Genomic DNA, 20,813 nt, shown 5'->3' with positions numbered 1-20,813 from the left:
GATAAGTCTATAAATACTTGGAAGAGGTAAATGCCAAGGAGGAAAGGGAATTACTTAGCAGGGCACAATGGAGTATTGGCATAATGGGATGATATTAAGAAAGGGAAAATGAAGGTTGAACATCAATAAAAAGCTTCCTGACGAAGAGAACCGTTCCTGACAAGGGGACACTATTAAGTGAGGTGCTGTGAGCCAGGGGCAGTAATGGCGGTGCCATCCCTCAGGCTCCTGGCAGTGCAGCCAGCCGGGCCGGAGCTGGGTCGAGTCCTGAGCGAGGAGCCAGGTGGGCACCTGTGTCCGTGACCGCCTCCTCCCCGTCGTCTGAGGGGAATGGGGGGCAGCCCAGGCTCCCTCTCTCTCTGGAGCTCATCCACATCAGCATCTCACTGCCAAGAGGGACCCTGCAAGGCAAATGGGACCTCGTTTCCCACCAGATCGCGGATCTGTTCTGCACAACCCACCACATTTGACCCCCATCCGACCCCGTCTGCCACCGTCCCTCCCACACTGCCTCTGGTCCCTGGGAACCTCTGGTCAGCCCCCAGATGACATTGGTCAGACCCTCTCGCCTGCCTGGCCCGCTGCCTGTGGGGGTTAGCGGCTTCTCAACAACAGGCAGGAATGTCACCAGTGTCCCCCGCCCCGGGCAGAGGGATCTGCCCTTCTCTGGTCTCTTCGCCCGTGGCACTGCTGTGTATCGCCCTTGGTTGCGTCCTTACGTGTGAGAGTTTGTGGAGGGCTCAGCCTGCGACTCGCTCAAGGGACCCGACTGCCCGCGGGGTCCAGGCACCAAAAGCGCTTGAAGCCCAGCGCACGGGGCTGTGTTCTCAGCCTCCCTGGCTCCCTCCCGGTGTCACGGAGGGGACCGGAGGCCTCCCGAGTCCCATCTGATCGCTGCCAGGCCTCTCTCTGCCCATCTAGACAACTATAAATAAAAGCCCCGGGCCTGAGAGTCAGAGCGCTGCCCTCTGCGGTCAGACGTGCCCGTCTGTAATGGGAGCTGCCTGCGAGGGCCCCGTGCACGTCCTGCAGAAATGCTTCTTCTTGCTTTTTATTTTTTCTTTCCTCCCCCACACTCCCACCTCGTTTGGGGCCTGCCGATATAACCCTGCACATGCTGGTCCCAGAGATGTCTCTGCCCCCACCGCCACCGCCCCAGGAAATCAGGGCCCGCGCAGAGCAGAGGCCACAAGACGTGGCCCAGGCGCTAACCAGGAGGCCCTGCAGACACGGGGCCGGCCCGGGCAGGCCACTGGCCTTCTGCTGCTCTGCCGTGAGCTGCGCTCCTTCCCGGCCACACTGCCAGCCCGCCGCCTCGTGCCCTCCCCGGACTCCCAGCGGACATGAGTGCCGCCATCATGTCGCATGCAGTGCCCGGGGTCCTCTCTCTGGCCTCTGCCCCTCCCCCTCTCCCTGCCACGCCGCGGCCTCCTCTGTCTGTGCCGAGGGCCCAGAGCCTGTCTGCAGCTCAGCTCCCTTTTCTTTGTCTGGGAAGGATTTCACTGGGCTCGGGGGTTCTAACCTCCTCGCCCCATCCCTGCTCCCAGGGCCGGTCAGTCGGGAATGGTCAGGATCACCAGACGCCCCTGCCCGCGTCAGGCGGGAAACCCTCCGAGGCCGCCCCGAGCAGACTGGCCCAGGCTCACTCACACATGTCCATGCTGCAGAGTCCCGCCTGGCACCCAGACTCTGGCCAGTCTTCGGGCACCCGGCCTCCGACAGCCTCTCCAAGGTCCCCTCGGACATGTCACCCACTGTCTCCCATGCTGCTTCTCATTGCGCGTCCTCCCCCGCCCCACCCCACCCCGGCCACTTCTTCCGGGCACTCCCCGTCCTTCAGCCTCCAGCTGAAATGGCCTGTGCTTGGGAGATGGGCAAAGCTCCCAAGGCTGTGAGTGGACCTTGGCCCAGGCCCACTCAGCCCGTTTGTCCACTTTTGCTAAGCCGAGGATTTCCCGCACCCACCAAGGCTAGACACCCATTAGGGGCTGCAGAGCCCACCGGGGGGTGGGGGTGGGGAAACTCGGCAGCACCCAGGATTAGAAAGAACACTGACCCTTGGATAAAAACCGGTGGGAAATGGCTTCGGAGTGGACAGCAGCGAGCCCTCTTCAGCCCACGTCCCCCAGGACTCCTACCCTGGGAAACACAGGGGCTGCATCTCCATTAGGAGGACTTGACTTGCACACCTCACTGCAGGGGAAGAAAAAGTAGTTGGATATGGGTGAGAGGAAAAAGGAAGAGTTTCCCAGTAGCGCTGGGCGGCAGCCCCATGCGGCCTCCCGTGTCCCCGCCCCCGCCTTCCCGGTTTTCGGGTTTTATCCTCCTGCAGCTCCCCGAGGTGTGCGGCCACTTGGAATATGATTTACTGTGCGTGGAAAGTTCCAGGCGGCTAATGAAGATTCAGGATAGAGGCTGACGGTGTAGTGCCGTCAATTTTGCGGCTGCCGCTCTCCAGCACGTCCCCGCCACTGGGCTGAAGTATTTATTATCATTTCTTTCATCCACGGGAAATAAAACCATCTTCCCGGTGACGCGCGCTGTCACATCCGGAGGAGACGCGCGGCACGCAGCACTCTCAATTAATTAATCCTGAAGTTTCCCGCCCAACTCCGTCTTCTGCCCCCCTGCGTGCTAGGAGGTTGCCAGGTAATTCTTTGCCCAATAAACTCTGGTTGCAGCCACTGTCTCAGGAACTGGGGGTAACGGGAGCAGGAATGGAGGACACTGAAGCAACGGCAGAACTCGGTGGCCTCTCCGTAGAGTTTGCAATGGATGGGAGGGCTTGTAAATACCCCCAGGCGGCTCTTCACTTGAAGAAAACGCAAGGCGTCACTTTCCGGAAATGGGGAGGAGGGTGGGGGGGTAGGCTGAAGGTGCGGTCAGTTTAGAGGTGGACAAGCACGGCTTCTCTGTCCAGAGCAGCCGATTTCATCCGTCCTTTGGTTACCTTTGCTGTGAAGAACCTTTCATTTATTCGCTTTATTTCCTGTCTTCATTTCATTCTGTCTTAGTGAGGCTGGCTCCCAGATGATGTTCTCAAGGGCAGATAGGTTCCCCCCTAATTGATTGTGTGGCCTTCTTCGAAGAGGAGCGCCACTTCATCTTGTATTGTCTTGGGTTTGGGGGCTGCTATTTTTTTCATGGAAGGTGCTCGGAGCTTTCTTGACGAGCCCGAAAAGAAGCTCCAAGACCACCGGGCGTGTACCTAATACCGGAGTTAAAAGAGTCGTTGTCATTTAGGTAGTGGAGATTACTTAATCCAGGCTGGAAAAATGCATGCTTATTTGCCCATTACGTTCTTTTTTTTTTTTCATAGCATTTTATTCTGCTAATACCACATCTGTAGAGAGCAGACCAGGGGAAACAATTGATTCCTTTTCCCTCGAGATGAGAGTATCTAATTTGAGGAGGATGGCCTTTCCGTATCTGCCGTGCACGCAGGGCTCCGTCCAAGCAGGGCTCCACACTCCCTCTTCTCTCTCCCGCAGTGCGGGGAGCCTGCAAGCTTTCCCTCCTTGGGTAGTTTTGGCGTCTCCCCGTGGTACTGGCTCTCCCACCAGGGCCCAAGGCTTTGGAGAAACCAGGGTGGGGCCAAGGAGAAGGTTCCTCTGCCTTTGCACTATTCCAGTAGTAACCCCGCCCCTGCCACCTGCCTCTGTGTGACTGACCCTTTGAAAGACCAGTCACATGTGTCCACGGGTCCTGAGACATAAAAGCAGCAACTCAAGAGCCAGGTACGCTTGTTACTACTAGTTATTCCTCAAGACATTGCCAACTTGGGCCAAGAGATAAGGAGTTAAGGCACTTGCCTTGCACTCAGCTGACCTGGCCTGGGTCCTCAGCATCACAGAAGGTCTCCCTCCAGGCCCTCTCCCCTGCCACTGCCACCCATCAGCACCTCCTGCAGTGACCCCTAAGCCCATAAGCAGGGGTAGGCCCTGACCACCGCCAAGCATGGCCCAAAAACCAGAAAGATTTTTTTTTTTGCTTTTTGGGTCACTTCTGGCGATGCTCAGGGGTTCCTCCTGGTTCTGCACTGCAGGAATTACTCCTGGCAGGGCTCACGGGACCATATGGGATGCTGGGAATCGAACCCGGGTCGACCACGTGCAAGGCAAACACCCTACCTGCTGTGTTATCACTCCAGCCTCCAGAAAGAAATTTTAACTTAAAAAAAAATATATATATATATATAATCAAAATCAAGGATCTTCTGGCTTGGTCAGAGGAACAGATAATTTTCTGTCCTTCCCCTCTGCCTGTTAGCATCATCCTCACCCCATTCTTCCGACACCCTTGGGCCAGGCCTGACTGTCCTTGCTTTCCCCTGCTGCCCCCGGCCCATGCTCTCTCTTGGTCCAGACACAGAAAAGCTCCTGCCTTGGGCCCCTTCCCTTCTTTCGGCCTAAAGCCTCCTCCCCACAGCACCCTCCTGCCACACCCCTGGAGCCCCTCGGTTTGCTCTTGCCTCATTCCCCTTCTCTATCAGGCCAGCGAGTGGCCAAGTGACTTAGACATTCAGCCGCCCTAGTGGACGAGGCTGGGTCATGGGAAGAGCCGGGACTCCCTACCCAGGTTTTGGGTTCCTCTCGCCCCTTTTCTGCCCACCGACAGTGGAGGAGTAAGAGAAAGCCGCTTGATTTTTTTCCCCATCAACTATAACAACCCCAGCACCACACAGGGTACCCCACACACCAGTGGGTTTGGCCGCAAACCCTCCCACCCACCACCAAAAGCCTCAAAGTCAGCAAGTCCCAGCTTTCACCGCCATCTCCCCTCTGCTATTCAGCTACCCGTGCTCCAGCTCCTGGGGCCTTCTCGTGGCCTTCCCGCTCATTGTCACATCCTGCCCTTCCTTCTGTAACTCCTCCCTCGACTCAGTAGCTGCACACGCCTTGCTAGACACGCAGGCTTCCCCTGGGGCTCCGGGCGTGTGGCCATGGGGATGCCCAGCCCAGCCTCCACACCCTCCACGCGGGCTCCCACTGCATCCCTGTCACCCAGAGCCCCAGCTCCTTAAAGCACGTCCTCTCGCTCCCTACACACTACGGCCTTGCCTCCTCACATCAGCAGCACCCTGGAAGGCAGGAGAGACCCCGCACCTGGCTTGGAGCATCCCCTCTGCTCTGCTCTGCTCCGCCCCGCCTGTCCTGCCCCGGCACAGCCAAAGGACCAGCCAGGGCGCAGGTGACCCAGGGCGCAGGTGAGCCACTTCCATTTTCCCAGGGTAGAGTGGCTGTGTGTCTTCTTTTGGGAGCTCACATGTTTTCAGAGTGACAAAAAACTCCGCCAAATACATACTCCTTAATACCTGTGCCAGACCCCAATGGGATTATTGAAGGTAATCCCCCCCCCCATGCATGCCTCCCCCACACACACACACATACTGCGACGTCCATGGACATGAGATGGTTGTGAAGAGATTATTATCTCAATTGCAGCACACAGTGGCAGGAAGTGGCTATCCCTGGAGCCTCCACCAGGTCAGGGCAACCACCGTGGGCAAACCAACACTAACATTACTGAGAGTCGTTGACCTGACCCCGCCCCTCCCCCCAAGGGCTGGCACATACTTTGAATGCTGGAAGCATAATCCAATCCCTGATATACTACTTGGGGCCCAGAGCATAGCCAAGAGTATCCCCTGAGCACAGAGTTGGGAGTTGCACACACACACACACACACACACACACACACACAGAGCCAAGTAGGGTCCAAAGGCAAAGCTAGAATGAATAAATGAATGAATGAAACCATCCTCGTGGCTCTTTGTGGTTCCATGGCTGGGCCAGGCTGATACAGGGCTGCCAGGGTGCCTCTCCTTCCTGTCAGCTTGTGACAGGGTCATCTGCCAGGGAGCCTGGAACAAGGGTGTGGGCTTGAGCCTGTCACCCAATATTCCCCCACGAGGAGGGCCATCCCTCCCCAAGGGCATTTGCCACTCCGGCTGTTCAGTTTTGTTCAGACCCCTTAGGATTCTTAGAAAAGAAGATTCTGGAAATGAGCTGCCACGTCGATACCATCCGAGCAGATCTGCTCACTAATTTCCACTTTTCCGGAAGAGTGAAAAAAGAGGCGGGGAGGGGGGGGGTTGGTGGAAAACCACCCATTTTAGCCAACTTTATTTTTAGAAAAGCATCTTTTCAGACAGACATCTCCTTACTTATTACAGACATAAATACATGCGTTCAGACAAATGAATCCACGGGAGAACCGTAGAGAATAATTGGCACATCACTTCAGGATGCTTTGTCAGTTACTGGAGGAGTTTGGTGTCTCTAACTTTCATCTTTTCCATTAAAATACTCAGGCAGCCTTGAGTACGTGAAGCCCGTAATATTTCAAACCATCTCCGTGGATCTGTTAGTTTTGCTTGTCAATTTAATTGGTGGCTTTAGGACACTGGGTGGCTTGTTAGGCTGCACACGGAAAATGTGGGACTGGCAGAGGGTCCCACGTGCCAGGCAGTGGGCACAGAGACCGGGCGGACCCCGGGCGGGCTCCATCCACACCAACCTCACCCCGCCATGCCATCGCGGCTTGGCATGGCAGCTGCTGGGAGCTACAGAGCGGCTTGTTCTCTGCCGTTGTTTTCCTTCCACGTCCACAGAAGTGGACTTCCACGCTGCACTTTCCACTCTGCGACGTTTTTTCCAGCCACCTTCTCATTCGATTCTCAGAGCTTCCTTGTGCCAACTGATTATTCCCCCTCTTTAGAGCAAGTGGAAGGAGAGAAACAGAGACAGAGGGAGAGAAAGAGAGAGAGAGAGAGAGAGAGAGAGAGAGAGAGAGGATAGAGAAGAGAGAGAGAGAAGAGAGACGATGGGTTTGTGAACTGGCCCGAGATCACCGGGAAAATCGACCTGCCGAGAAGCAGAGGACCAAGCCTGCATATTCCAAAGCAAACCAAGTCCCCAAAGCCAGATGGGGGTGGCGTGAGGAAGCCTTGGGCCCCTCGTTTCCACCTCCCCTACCTGCCTTTGGGGAAAGGAGCCCTAGGGCTTTATAGAGCACTAGAGGCCAGAAGCAGAGAGTGTCAGAAGCAGGACCTGTCCCCGCTGCCCCTAAAGACCAGAGCTGGCCATCTGCTCAGAGCGCATTCTCTATGTCCTCGAGGCCCAGCTAAGCACATGTCCCACGTCCACCCCCGGCCCAGCCCCTCTCTGTCTTCTGGCTCTCTCCGCTCGGAACACAGAGGCGGTGAACTCCTGACTTCCCAGCTCCGTGGATCTGCCGGGACCACTTGCCCTCAGCTGCTGGGAGGTGCGCATCCCAACGGCCTGTGCGTCCCGAAGGCCACTGAGTCCCCGCCTGGGTCTCTTTCAGATGATGTCGGTCCTCATGAGCTCCGTTGTCTTTGAAGACTGCCGAAACCAGTGGTCAGTCTCCAGGCCTCTCCTGGGGCTCATCTTGCTCAATGAGAAGGTGAGTGTGGCAGGAGGTCCCTGGCACAGGGTCGCTGGTAGAGAGTCAGTGGCAGATGGTCATCGGCAGAGGGTCGCTGGTAGGGTCATTGGCAGAAGGTCACAGACGAGGATCACTGGCCGGAGGTTGCTGTCCACCAGACCGCTGACTGCAGCTGGCCCCGCACGGCCCTTCCCCATCACCTCATCTCTCTGTCCTCACGCTCCTTGACCCAAAGCCCATGCCCTGGCCGGTGGCTCCTCCCAACTGCTGCCAGCCGTGCCCCGCCCCAGGGCACCCATGGGCCCTGTGCCGAACCTGTTTTCTCCCTGAAATCCCCAGTGCCTGGGACGGTGGCGGCAGCCCCTCAGGACCCCCCGGGACGGCACCCAGGGCCCGGTCCCGAGACGTGCCATGCACCCGGCCCCCTGGCCGTCCCCCCAGGACCGCCGCCGCCTCCTCCTCGGCACCCGGCCCGTCTCCACGGCAGTCGGCGGGAACAGTGCATTACTGCTCGGGAGAATGAATTGTCTATACAATAAGATAGTACTGGGAGAAAGACAGTGAGATTAGAGGCAGCCGCATACATTAAAATTCAAACTGAAATCCCAGCCTTGGAAGGAAACTAATAGAAGAAGAAAATATATCAAAAAGAGAAGAGCTGTCTCATCATTCACCTGTGCTGAAGTATCCAATTTTAGCCACATTCAATAGCACTGTCATTCATCTTCCCGCGGTGTTATTGTGATTTAAATCCAAGCTCTATAAAAGAGAGCAGTTCTTTTAAAATGATTGAGAGGGAATAAGGGCAAATTCAGTGTTTAGAAAAAGCTTATGACATCACAATATTATACTTTACTGATGGAGGCAATATTTCATGGTTTGGGATGAAAAACTAATAATTTTCTATTTGGTGTGAGTCACTGCATCATTATAAAAGGGAAAAATAAGTCGTTTTGTGCATTCCCAATCTTGTTCGGGAAGACACTGGTTTAAGTGTAATGCCGCTGATATATAGTATTTAAGTATTAGTCTGACTACATATTAATTATGTGTGTTTTTGATGTGAGCTGTTTTAATGTATGATAGAAATTAAATATCATGCTGTTTGAGCTTGGAAGGATAAACACATGACAGGCAAAATGCTGTCTTGGTGCTGAAATTACACCGTGTGCAGTGATTAGGGCTGTGTTTATCGGGAGAATTTGTGTGTGTTTAGCAGGCCACAGACATGGAGGAGGAGGCAGGGACGAGAGATACCCTCCTTAGCACCCAAAAGCTCTCCCGGAGCTCAGCAGGTGGACAGGCCAGAGCCGTGTGAGGGGTGACTGGCTGAGCCCACAGAGGCCCCAGGGAGCTCCCTCCTGCCTTGGGTCACCTGCAGGAGTGGTCTCCTTGCACGCTTACGGTCAGTCCCTCCCACAGCCCGGGAGGCCCTTCCTCTCTCTGCCTTCCTGGGACCAGTGGAGATGTGGGTTAGGAAGACCCGGGTGTGCTGCGTCCCCCACGGAACTGGATAGGGACTCTACGAGCAACAGTAGAACAATGATACCAAGTGGTGTGTGTGTGTGTGTGTGTGTGTGTGTGAGAGAGAGAGAGAGAGAGAGAGAGAGAGAGAGAGAGAGAGCGCGGCAGATACTGTAGTCTGTACCTAGGAATGTATCTCTCCGAAGCTCTTCCCCAAAGTCTGAGTAGGGCTTGCCGGCCGGGCCCCTGGGCCTGGGTCTGCGGGCTGAACCTGACACTGACGCTGGCTGTCATCTCCCTGCAGTACTTCAGTGAGCTCAGGGCCAGCCTGATAGGCGCCCAGCCGCCCCCCAAGCAGGAGCTGCTCGCACAGTGCTTCCGAAACCTGATGGCGGGAGTGGAGCAAAGTCTCTCGGTCAAGAACAGAGACAGGTGAGCCAGGACCCATCACTTAGCATCCGGGGGCGGGGGGGTGGGGCAGGCTGTGTCTGTGGAGAACGAGGCTATGGACTGTACATGCTGTGTCACGGCCGTCGGGGGTCCCGGAGCCCCAGATCCGGCAACCGTGACTTGCTTCGAAGCAGATGCTAGGCTCAGGGCAGGGACTCCAAGAGGAAGAGGATGATGAAGCCCGCGCCTTTGAGCAGCCTAGAATCCACAGGAGGGGGGAAGCAGAGCGACGGAACGAAAAGTCAGGAGGAGGAAAGCTCAGATCTGCTCGGAGGGACTAGGGGCTTCATGGCACAGCGTGGCAGGAGGATTTCACCTTACACCCACAACCTGGGCTCTCCGGGCTACCGTGCAGGAACTAAGGCAGTCAACACCTCTGTTTTCTCCATGTATTATTTTCTATCTCTGCCAAAAATGGAGATGGGTGTTTGTATTGTTTAAATGGCCGGACATAAGTGCTGGAGAAATAGGATGGTGGGGAAGGCTGGCCTTGCACACACCCGACCCAGGTTCCCCAGCACCCCATATGTCCCCTCAACCCCACAGGAAGTGATCTCTGAGTGCAAGAGCCAAGAGTAGGCCCTGAGCACTGCCAAGTATGGCCCCCCCAAAGCAAAATATTACATTAAATTAAAATAAACGACCAGATGTAATAGGCATGGTGCTTAAGGAGACGTAAGGGGGAGAAACCCAAGCTCACTAGCTGGTCCTGCTTTCTTTCATTCATTCATTCATTCATTCATGTCACAGAGTAAGTAGACTATGAGGTACAGTTGGGAACTCACCTGGAAGGGCTTTGCCCTCACAGAGATTCAGTGAAGTAAGCGGGCAGCCACATGGAAGAAGAAGACGGTCTCTGGGGAGAACCCTGCCTGCATCTGGCTAAGACAAGCATGGTGACGCTGGCCTGGGCATGTCATAGCATGTCCCTTGTCCACTTGCTCCATGCCAGACCCCCCCCCCCCACACACACACACACACACCTAAGACAGAGAGCAAAACCTCTACAGCCAGTCATGGAAGAGACTTAGTGACTGGGACCTCCCGGTGCCCTGGGGATCTGAGTCCCACACCCCAGCCACTCCGCGGAAAGACATTAGATTGCCCCCAAGTCCCTGCGTCACCCACACAGACATTTCACAGCAACACAGCCGGCAGGCTCACGGTCTGGGTCTGACTATACCACTGGCGCTATCCCCGCAGTCTCAATAGTAATTCCCAGGCCTGGAGCCCCAGGAACCCAGACAAGAGGCTGAAGTTCATGAGAGAGACCCCCAGATGCAAGCAGGACTCGAACTCACTGCCTTCGCTTTCATACAATGAAAATACTACTCTGACAAAGGTATATGATAATTAATACGTCAGTCTGACCCAGAGCCTGGCACATAGCTCCAGCCCCTTTCTTTACACTTGGTCTTAGTCCAAACGCTGAGAGCCATGCTTAAGCCCCTTCCTTATATTTCTTACCATCAACTGTAATTTGACTTTAAAAGTGCTTTAATGGGGCTGGAGCGATAGCACAGCGGGTAGGGCGTTTGCCTTACACGCAGCCAACATGGCCGATCCAGGTTCGATTCCCAGCATCCCATATGGTCCCCCGAGCACCGCCAGGAGTAATTCCTGAGTGCATGAGCCAGGAGTAACCCCTGAGCATCGCCGGGTGTGACCCAAAAAATTTTTTTAAAAAAGTGCTTTAAAAGGCTGGAGAAATAATACAGTGCTAACCGTGCACGCACCCAACTTGGATCCAATTGCCAGTATCCCATAATGATCCCCCAAGCACCGCCGAGGGTCATCCCTGAACACAGAGCCGGGAGTAAGCCCTGAGCACAGCCAGGTTTAAATGGAATAACTACACAGCTGGAGAGAAAGTATACCAGGGAGGGACCTTGTCTTGCACGCAGCTGACCCGGGTTTGATCCGCCAGGGGTAATTCCCTAGTGCAGAGCTAGGAATAAACCCTGAGCATTGCCGGAAGAGGCCCCAAAACAAACAAAAATGTACAATTTTAAAAACTCACCCTTGGAACTGGAGCAATAGTACAGAGGGCAGGGCGTCTGCCTTGCACGTGGCCAACCCAAGTTTAACCTCTGGCATCCCATATGGTCCCCTGAGCAGAGCCAGAAGTAATTCCCGAGTACAGAGCCAGGAGTAACCCCTGAGCAGCATCACCGGTGTGACCAAAACACACACACACACACACACACACACACACACACACACACACACTTAAAAAGAGTGTACTTGGTGGTAATCCTTGTTCTCCAGGATGCAGAAAGGAGAGAGGGTGCTAGTGATAGAAAGTAGCAAGGAAGGAGGGACTGAAAGAATGAAGGAGAAGGGATATAGGCAAGCATCTTGGCGCTCTCCCGAGTCTGAGTCCCACACAGGCATAATCCTCCAGGGGCTCCTGCAGACCAGCCCTCGCCTCTGCCCCAGGCCCTCCCTCTCCTCTTCTCTCTACAGGTTCACCCAGAATCTCTCCGTGTTCAGGAGGGACGTGGCCGAGGCCCTGCGCAGTGACGGCACTTCAGAGGCCTGCAACCTGGACATGATGAGCTGACCGGCCTGGGCGGGCTGCGTGGTCCAGCAGCCAAGCAAGAGACTCTTGGGGGCTGGAGCGATAGCACAGCGGGGAGGGCGTTTGCCTTGCACGCGGCTGACCCGAGTTCGATTCCCAGCATCCTGTATGTTCCCCCGAGCACCGCCAGGAGTAATTCCTGAGTGCTTAACCAGGAGTAACCCCTGTGCATCACCGGGTGTGACCCCAAAAGCAAAAAAAAAAAAAGGAGACTCTTGTTGGTCTAAGTTCCAGGAAACGGGTTGGTTCAGTGCACCCGGAGAGATATATTTTTCAAGACAACAACCACCACAAAAAAAAAAAAAGAAAGAAAGAAAAGAGAGCCCTACCCTTTTTTTTTTTTATTTTATTTTTTATATCACTCTGGCCTATTTCTCCAGATTTATATTGGTGTACAAACAATGTAAATTCAGTCTTTGCTGGGAGAGGTAGAAAAAAAAAAGCAAAGGACGTTTTCAGTCTTCCTACAGATTTTCATTATCTTTGCTCTCATGATGATGAGAGGGTGTAAAAGCAGCGTTTAACCAAAGAACTCAATAAAGCAGGTTTGTGCCTCCGTGTGTCTTGCTAGCTCCACGCAGTCTTCACCGTGGGTCCCGGACCGAGTGCCCCGCATTTGGCAGCGTGAAGCTGCTCACGTGTTCCCCGTGAGTCTGGAGGCAGCCGCCCTGGGGGGCGGGAGGGCCGCAGGTTGGTGCTGAGCTGTGGGGCCTGCGACGCGCGCCTGGGAACGGCAGCCTCCCACAGGGCTGCACACGGCCCCGGCCCTGCACCAGCAGCATCTGATAAAGTTGAGAGACAGTAACGCAATTAAATGACTTACAAACGACGTTTGCTTTCTCACTGGCATAAATCTGAAGTGGTTCGGTCTAGAAGAATTAAGCTGTGCAATTACTGCCTGCAGAGATATTTCTTCGGGAGGAGCTGGGTAGGGCCCGGCCAGAAGTTCTGTGTGGTGCCAGCAGCCAGGCCTTCCGCCTCCCTTTCATTTCCATGTCATGCAAAAAGGGGCCTCATTAAAGCAAGTCCAGGAAGCGACTCTGCCTTCTCTGGGGTCCCCAGCACCATTCGAGGCGCCAGAGTGCCGGTCTGCAGGGGGGGAGAATGCGCTGGTTCCTATCCCTCCACCAGGACTCTTATTACTGTTGGGACTGCAACTTAACCCGAGCCCAGGCCATGAAGGAGGCCCTTACCGCGTGTGAGAGCCTGTAACTAGGCTATTAATTTGAGGTTGCCACCATCAAACGCCTTTTGGAGCTCACTGCTCTGTCTTCCTGGTTCAGGCTCGTGATAAATATCGTGCCCTTTATTTCTGATTAGACATGAAAGGTTGGCCTGACTGTTGAAGAAGCAGCCCCGTCTGCAGGCTCCCGTTATAATCTTGTTTCCCAGACTGCTGTTTGTGGAAACCTTTCTTGATGGTTGCATTTCGCAACGGTCTTGTCACATAAAAGCAGAGTCACCCAGCTTTATGTGGGCATGTTTGTCTTCCAGGAGCAAGCCCAAGACAGCAGGAAAAGGTGTGTTCTAGGTAGGACTCTCGCCAGAGAAGTAAGCCTCGGCCACACTCAGTGGCAGTGGGGAAATAACATTTTCCACAAGAAAGACAAATCCTGGACTTTATATAACTGCGGCCAGGAAAAATCTGTGCCAGGAACCGTTTTTGCTCTTCGGGGCTCATCACTGCACACACACCCAAGAACACTCCCGGCTCGCCTGTCCTCTTGGGTCCTGCCAGCCAGGCTGTTGATACTGCACTCTCCTGACATGCGTTCACTTCCCGTTGTCACACGGCCTGGGGTGGGTGGCCGGGGAAGGGCCTGGAGACTTCACCTTGCATAACACTTCTCAGAGGAGGCCATGGCAGGTCACCTCCATCTGCTGCTACGGGAGCGAGGGGAGGGGGAGGGCAGTGGGAAGACACATACCCCATACCCTGGCCCGGGTGCCCCCCACCCATCGTCCCCTCAGCAGCCTCGGGAAGGGAAGCAAGGCCACGAAAGCTCAGCAGTGGGACCCGGCTCGTGTGGACAGGACGGAAGCCCAGTTGTGTCTCTCCTCAAGACAGAGACCCGGGATGGTCCCAGGAAGACCTCGGGCCAGAGAGAGTCACTGCTGACATTCGTGCCACGAGTCTGTTGCTGTGTGACAGTCCCCCTGTGGCGTGGCTTCCATGACACTATATCCCCCACCCCCCCACACATACATTGACTGTTCCCAGGGACAGGGACCCAGAGCTAGGCCTGTGCTCCAGGCCACTCCCAGGCTGCCAGCGGGCTTTCGCTGGCAGGAGCCAGGTCGTCGTGGACAGGTAGGTAGACCGGGAGCTTCGGGAGGGCAGCACACGGCCTGGCTTCTAGGTGCAACTAAGCCATGAAAGCACGGGGCCAGGGGTCTCCAGGGGCCTCGGCAGCAGCCACCCTCTGAGGGCCGGCCCGTCACCCCCACATTGCAGGAGTCGTGGATGCCACAAACCAGGGACTCCAGGACCACCTGCAGAGCTGCCTGCCACCACCCTCTGCTCCGGTCTGCTCCAAAGAGGTTGAGTACCACCGCCAACCCCCATCCCCGCCGGAAACTGAGACTGGAATCCAGATTTTCCTCGGAGGGGCCAGGCGCCCACAGAGGGAAACAGCAGCAAGGGAGCGGGAGGAGCCCCCCCCCCCCCCACTGCTGAGTCACCGCCAGATACCACCGGGACACCCATCAGCCTGGTAAAGTCTGTCTGGGTGTAAGGGAGACTGAGGGCTCTGGGAAGAACTGGAAGGCCAGGATGAAGCCCACATGCCCGGAGCAATGGAGGGTACATAAAGGAGATGGGGGGGGGGGGGATCTACCTTCCACCCCATCACCAGTCTCTTAGCTTCCATTCAGCTGCAGGAAAAGGGGCAGGTGGTCCCACGGGGCCACGTCAACCAGCATGTGCTGAGTGAAAATCCCCACGGGAGGGCGGGGCAGGCACCCCTGGGACACACATGTGGCTCGCGCAGTGAGCACGCGGCCGTGGCTGACAGAGCAGACTGCTGCTGGGTATCCCCCTGCCTGAGCACAATTTCTGCCTTTGACGCCGACCTCGGCACCTGTCCTGCCCATGTTCTAGATGCTTCTGCTGTTCTATGCTTCCCCACCAGTCCTTTCTAGGGCCTATCTGGAAGAGCTCCCAGCCCCTGCTGTGGATGATGAAGGGGGCCGGGGGGAGGCCTCTGGAGCCCACATTCCCTTCCCCTGGCACACATGTTCCCAGGGGCCCCCTCACAAATGCCAAGTTGAGGTCCTTGGGCCAGAGCAATAGGACCGCAGGGAGGGCGCTTGCCTGGCACTCGGCTGACCAGTGTTCAGTCCCTCAAGCCCCACCAGGTGTGCTCCCCCAAGCACAGAGCCAGGAGTAAGCCCTGAGCACCACCGGGTGTAGTCCAAACCCCAAAAATGGCTGAGTGGCTCAGCTGACTCGAGGAGAACCCTACAGTCCAGAGCTGAGTGTGAGAACCAAGTAGGAACTGTGTGCGGGGAGGGATGGGTGGAAAGAACTGTGTGCAGGGAAGGATGGGTGAAAAGCGAGGCTGTAGTACCTGGGACCAGCAGCAGGACGAGAGCTCAGCTCCCTGTGGTGAGGAAGAGGGGAGCAAAGGAGAGAGAGTCGTTGATGGCCTAAGTCCAGGTCCTTTACTTTATTCCCACCAGGTATGTCAGATGCTCTCTGGTTTAATGTGCCCCCATAAGAACCCCCTCTGTTAAGTCGCATCCCCATTTTAGAGATACAACAAGGCAGGCAAACGCAACACCAGTGAGCTGGGACGACTCAAAGTCGGCAGATCTACAAAGAAACTCACGTCTTTCCCACTCTGTCCCCTCAAGCAAGGTCTCTCTCCGCTGGGCTCCAGGGAAAGTTGGACAGGGAGGTGCCGGTGGAACCGTCTAGAACCCCCAGGGGCGGTGGGCAGGGGCAGAGAAGACTGTGCTGGACTGTGCCTGCGGGCTCTGATTCATCCTCCTCCTCCCTGAACTTTATAAAATCATTCGAGAGACTTTTTAATGTTTTATTGAGGTGCAAGTTTACGATGACAGCAAACCTTTTCAAACTACAGCAAGAGTAACCTGCCTCCTTGGCATATTAAAAAATAATGTTAGTGTCGGTTTTTACGTGCCCTAGTTTGGATTGCTGATAAGAGCGCTTCCTTGACAAGATTCTTTTTGAGGTTTACAGAAAGCGTAATAAAATATGTAAGTTACATTTCCACAAACAAAAGCTATAACATAAGTTATTTATAAGCGTGAGATACAAACAGTATCACGATAAATAAACCATAAAGGGTACCTGCAGCATTCATCTTAATGTAATTTGCCCAACAACAACAACAACCAAAAAAAAAAAAGGTGTTTGAAACGAAGTCAAATTTAGTAGCGAAATCTGTCAGGAAGAGAGGAAAGTCACCAGAACACAAAATGGGAAAAATGGCTGGCGAGTGGCCGAGGAAAGGTAGGGTGTGAGGTGGGATCTGGAGGTGCCCAAGAAGGTGTGTGTGTGTGTGTGTGTGTGTGTGTGTGTGTGCACGCATGGCCTTGGTGCTCACAGGCATCAGTCAAGCCCTGCCACCCTGGCCGCGTGACCCCGGCCTCCTCACCTCTGCCCCTGCCCATGGGGAATGGGGTCTCCACCCTTCCTTGTTACACCCACCATCCTCCCCCCACCCCAGAGCCAGCTTCCTCGTGCTCCTGGCCTCCTAGCTAGGCTGCAGCCTCCTCAAGGCCAGAACCTGGACCTGAACCCCCACCCCCACCCCCACACACACACATACACACGCACCAAGGAAGCTTTCAGTCCTTCACTCACCCACCCACCTCTGCCACCCAGAGGCTGGCGAGCAGAAAAAAATGTGACAGAGTCTGGAGGCAAAGCACACAATGGGGCACACAGATGGCAGGGGATGGCAGGGACAGGGAACCCGTGGGGTCACAGACACAGGCAGTGACGAGGTGGCAGACACGGGCAGAGCTGGGGCGTCCATGCCACATGGATGACGTCAAATTCCTCAGTGGACCCACTCCGTCTCCCACATCCGCTCCTGCCCATGCAGAGACGGGGAATGCCCCCCACCCCCACCCCCGCCGCCCCCGGTGAAATCAAACGCCGCCAACACCACTGCTCCCAGGCGCCTCCAGACAGAACCTCCACTCATCTTCCTTCCCCCTCTAGAAGCCTGGCCTGACACCCTGCCTACCCAGGGTCCCTGCAGAGCAGAGCTGGAGGGGGTGTCTTCCGTGTGACAGGGGTGCAGACAACCCGGGGTTCAAATTCCAGCTGCAGGGCTTCCCCGCCACAGGCTCCTGACAAGTGGCCTGGCTGCCTGAGCCATCTGTCCTTCCGGCCTCCTGCCCTGGGGGGCTCTGGGCCTGAGCAGAAGCTCCCGAAGACTCCACTGGGGCAGGCAGGCAGGCAGTGATGAGCTGTCCAGCAGCCCGCCCGGCTCTGCCACTAGACGAGGGGACCGAGGTCAGGGCTGGAGCGTGGCGGCAGAACATCCGAAGGAGAACGCAGCCAACGGGCGGCATGGGAATCCGGTTCCGATCTTTGGGGCCTTTGACAGCCTGACAACATGCTGCAGAGAGAGGCCCCACCTGGGCGAGGAGAGGTGGGGACGAGGATGACAACGATGGCGGGCGTGGAGGGAATGCAGGCAGGCCGCCTGTGCCGTGGCATCCAAGCCCGATCGTGTGCCTGTCTCTTCTTCCCAACGCTTTCGATCACTGCGTTATTGAGGCAAACGTGGGTACCAGCCTGGCTTCTTCCATCTTCTTCCATCCCGTTTTACAGGGGGGAAACTGAGTCCTGGCTCATGCTGGAGGTTGTGGCCGGCACATGGGTGGCTGGAAATGCCAGTGTCCACCTGGCACCTCTGGCCCCAGCTCCTGAAAGTCCCGGCCAGGCCCCCACCAGCTCTGCCCTTGTGACTTCTCCAGCTGGGAGAACGGAATCCATTGCCACCCCCTGGGACCCCTCTCGGCCCGGATCCCCTGCTCTCACTCTCCTGTCCCTCTCCACCTCCCCTTTTCATTTTTCAGTTGATGACGGATAAGTACAGGGAGATTATACACACACACACACACACACACACACACACACACACACACACACAGAGTATCAGGAACACCACACACACAGCAAAACTTATTTGGCCAAAAAAAAAAAAAACATGTTGTGAGGAAAACGTATGGCCCATAATGTGAAAATAGACAAATAAATAAAAGATCTAAGTTGCCCACGCATCATTTCAATATTCACCTCAACAAAGAACTTAATAAAAATTGCATGTTCTGAGGAGGAATGATCTCAAGAAGAACCATAAAATTAAAGTCTGGCCTTTGACCCAGTGACGCAGTCGAGACCTGCACAGCGGTGCTCCAGCCCAGGCACGAGACGAGAACCACAGAGAAGGCAGCCGGGCGCCGCACGCAGGTTCACAGGCTTCTACCCGCCAGCCAGGGCATCTTCCCACCATGTTCCGACAGTGAATCAGGAAAAAACTTGGGAGGAAGTCGACAGTCTTCTGGAGTCAGTATGAGACTCACCTGTTTTGGGGGGGCTGCCTAAGCCCAGATCACGGAGCTCTACCCCAGAGGTGCCCAGGACGTAGCTGGGCCAGGCTCCAAGAAGACCCAATTCTAACCCATCCCCAGGGGGCGCCGATGCGGCCAATCTCCCTCACAGAGCAGGGGCCTGAGGATGCCTACCAGAATCACTTATTTTTCTTCCTGAGCTGCCTGACAAGCTCTGTTCTTTCCCGAGTGGGAAAGACCCCGGCGTCTGTGATCCGTGGCCCCAAAGCTCTTGTTTCTGGGAACTTGGGAAGCAGGCCCTGGCATGGGCACTGCCCTTCCACACCCACAGTACTGAGCCCTCTCCCCGGATGTGCTTGCAGAGGAAACTGAGACCCAGAGTGGATGCATGACCCCGAGCCCACAGCTACCTAAAGGGGCAGGAACCACACACCACGCCCTGAGCAGGTGGGGGCGGGGAAACATGCTTCCATTCTCACCCCAAACCCTCTCCCTAGTTCCGTGCTCACCTACCTGTGTGCCTTGGGCCTTGGTTCCTAATTGGACAGCTGGGAAGTGCAAAGACAGGCCTGAAATCCGTGGTTCCTGGATCCTGTATGTGTGTGAGGGGGCATGGGGGTCCCTGCTGGGAGACTTCGATTGATGAGTCACTGAGCCCAGCTCCCTCCTCCTCCTCCTCCTCCTCCTCCTTCTCCTCCTCCTCCTCCTCCTGTGATGGTCCCCCCCATCACTTCCCTCAAAGATTATTGTGAGACCCCCTCTTAGAGCAGAGGGTTGACTGTGGTATTGCATAACCTTCAGGAACTTCCCCAGAAGCTTCAAGCTCCCCCCCACCCCACCCCCACCAGCTCTTACTCTTCTGTTTTACAAAAAAAGGAATGTGAGTTTCCAGAGGGGGCCAGGAGGGACCCCACAGCCCTAAGTCTAGCAGAAACAGAGTCTGAGTCAGGGACAGGTGTTACCCCGACACACAGACCTTACCCAGAGCTCCACAGAGGGGCCCTCTCCATCTCTATCTGCTTCCCGGTGGGGGTGAGGGAAGGGAGGGTTTGCCCAGCCCAGCCCAGTCCCCTCCTCAAAGGGCCTGAGACGTGCCCAGTGTCATCGGGTAATGACCTGAACTCCGGGACTCAGGCCTTAAGATAGGGACTCCGGAGGTTTCTCCAAATGCTGGGGGCAGATAACCATAAGAACCCCCAGCCTGCACTTCCTGTACTTGAGACTGGTCGGGCATTAGCAAATCCACCTTCCTCTCCAAGGTCCTGAACCTCAGCAAAATCCAACCAAACGAAAAGCCAGCCAACAAGAATCCCAAGAACAACACAACTGCCTTGCGGGGAGGGGGTAACTTGGGGGTCGAGCTGCAGACAGAGCCAAGTGTCAGCTTGGAACAGGCCCGAACCGCCCTGGGGGGGCTCCAGACATCCCAGCCACGATGCACACATCACCCAGTTGGCAAACAAGGGAAACCAAAGCCGCGGAAGTCTGGACACAAGATCAAGTCCCAGTGACCCGCCCGCCCGAGTGGGGACAGACACACATGCATGCAGGGAGCATGGAGAGCAAGGGAAGAACCAGGGTGCGGTTCCCGTCCCTGAGTTTAGAATCAGCCTGGCAGAAAACGATTGTCTGTCTCCCCTCGGCCTTCTGAAGCAGCCGAGGCTGGGCGGTGTGGTGGGGGGATGAGCTTTCCACCGGCAGTCCTGCCCACAGTGCCCCTACCCCCCATCCCCAGGATAGGCCCCTGACTAGAGCGAAGCTGAGTAGGGTCCCGTGCCCCTTCCACTGACCGACCGGGAGTCCCAGGGGTTCGCTGAGCCCAATAACGAAAAGAAACCCGATGTTTCCTAAATGTAAGCCATCCCCTGTCCTTGTCCCGGGGACCAGCCTCCTCCCCGGTCCCCACCCCGTTGCACCCCTGAACGGATCCCCACTAACGATAACAGTCCCGTCCATCCTACAACGAGTTTCCAGTTTCCAAGGGCTGAATAGCCCCGATCCCCGCTGGGTGACCCCGGGTCCCTAGTCCTAGCTCCGCGGAGCCGCCAGCACGCGTGGGCACCTGCGAGTCACGCCGCGGTCAGCCTGGCGGGAGCCAGGGAGCGTCTCCAAAGTGGCTGCGACGCGCCGGGCTAATGGCCGGGCAGGGGCGAATTCTCCCCACCCGGGTCAAGAGTCCTCGAGAGCACCGAGCCCGCCCTGGGGTTCCCCTCACCCCGCGCGCAGGGAGCGCGGAGCCTGCGCCCCGTGGTGCGCCCCTTTCGTTGCTCCCGCGGCCGTGGCGTGTCCAAGACGCTTCCGCGGATTCTGTAGGCTGGTTCCGGGATCGCAACTCCATTGTAAGTGAACGGAT

General features: G+C 56.1%; 1 protein-coding gene across 1 annotated transcript in view; it reads left to right on the top strand.

The window, feature by feature from the left end:
- RANBP17 (RAN binding protein 17) overlaps nucleotides 1–11,902 on the top strand; it is a 243,532-nt gene extending 231,630 nt beyond the window's left edge. The window contains exons 26-28 of the mRNA XM_056133105.1: nucleotides 7,330–7,428; nucleotides 9,179–9,306; nucleotides 11,791–11,902. Coding sequence (XP_055989080.1) covers nucleotides 7,330–7,428; nucleotides 9,179–9,306; nucleotides 11,791–11,887 — 324 coding nt within the window. The 3' untranslated portion in view covers nucleotides 11,888–11,902. The remainder of the gene's footprint in view (nucleotides 1–7,329; nucleotides 7,429–9,178; nucleotides 9,307–11,790) is intronic.
- The last annotated feature ends 8,911 nt before the right edge of the window (nucleotides 11,903–20,813 follow it).

Source organism: Sorex fumeus, unplaced genomic scaffold (genome assembly GCF_029834395.1).
Source record: "Sorex fumeus unplaced genomic scaffold, SorFum_2.1 ptg000097l, whole genome shotgun sequence".
NCBI lineage: Eukaryota > Metazoa > Chordata > Mammalia > Eulipotyphla > Soricidae > Sorex > Sorex fumeus.
The sequence above is the reverse complement of the archived record's forward strand: the minus strand, read 5'-3'. Positions and strand labels throughout refer to the sequence as shown.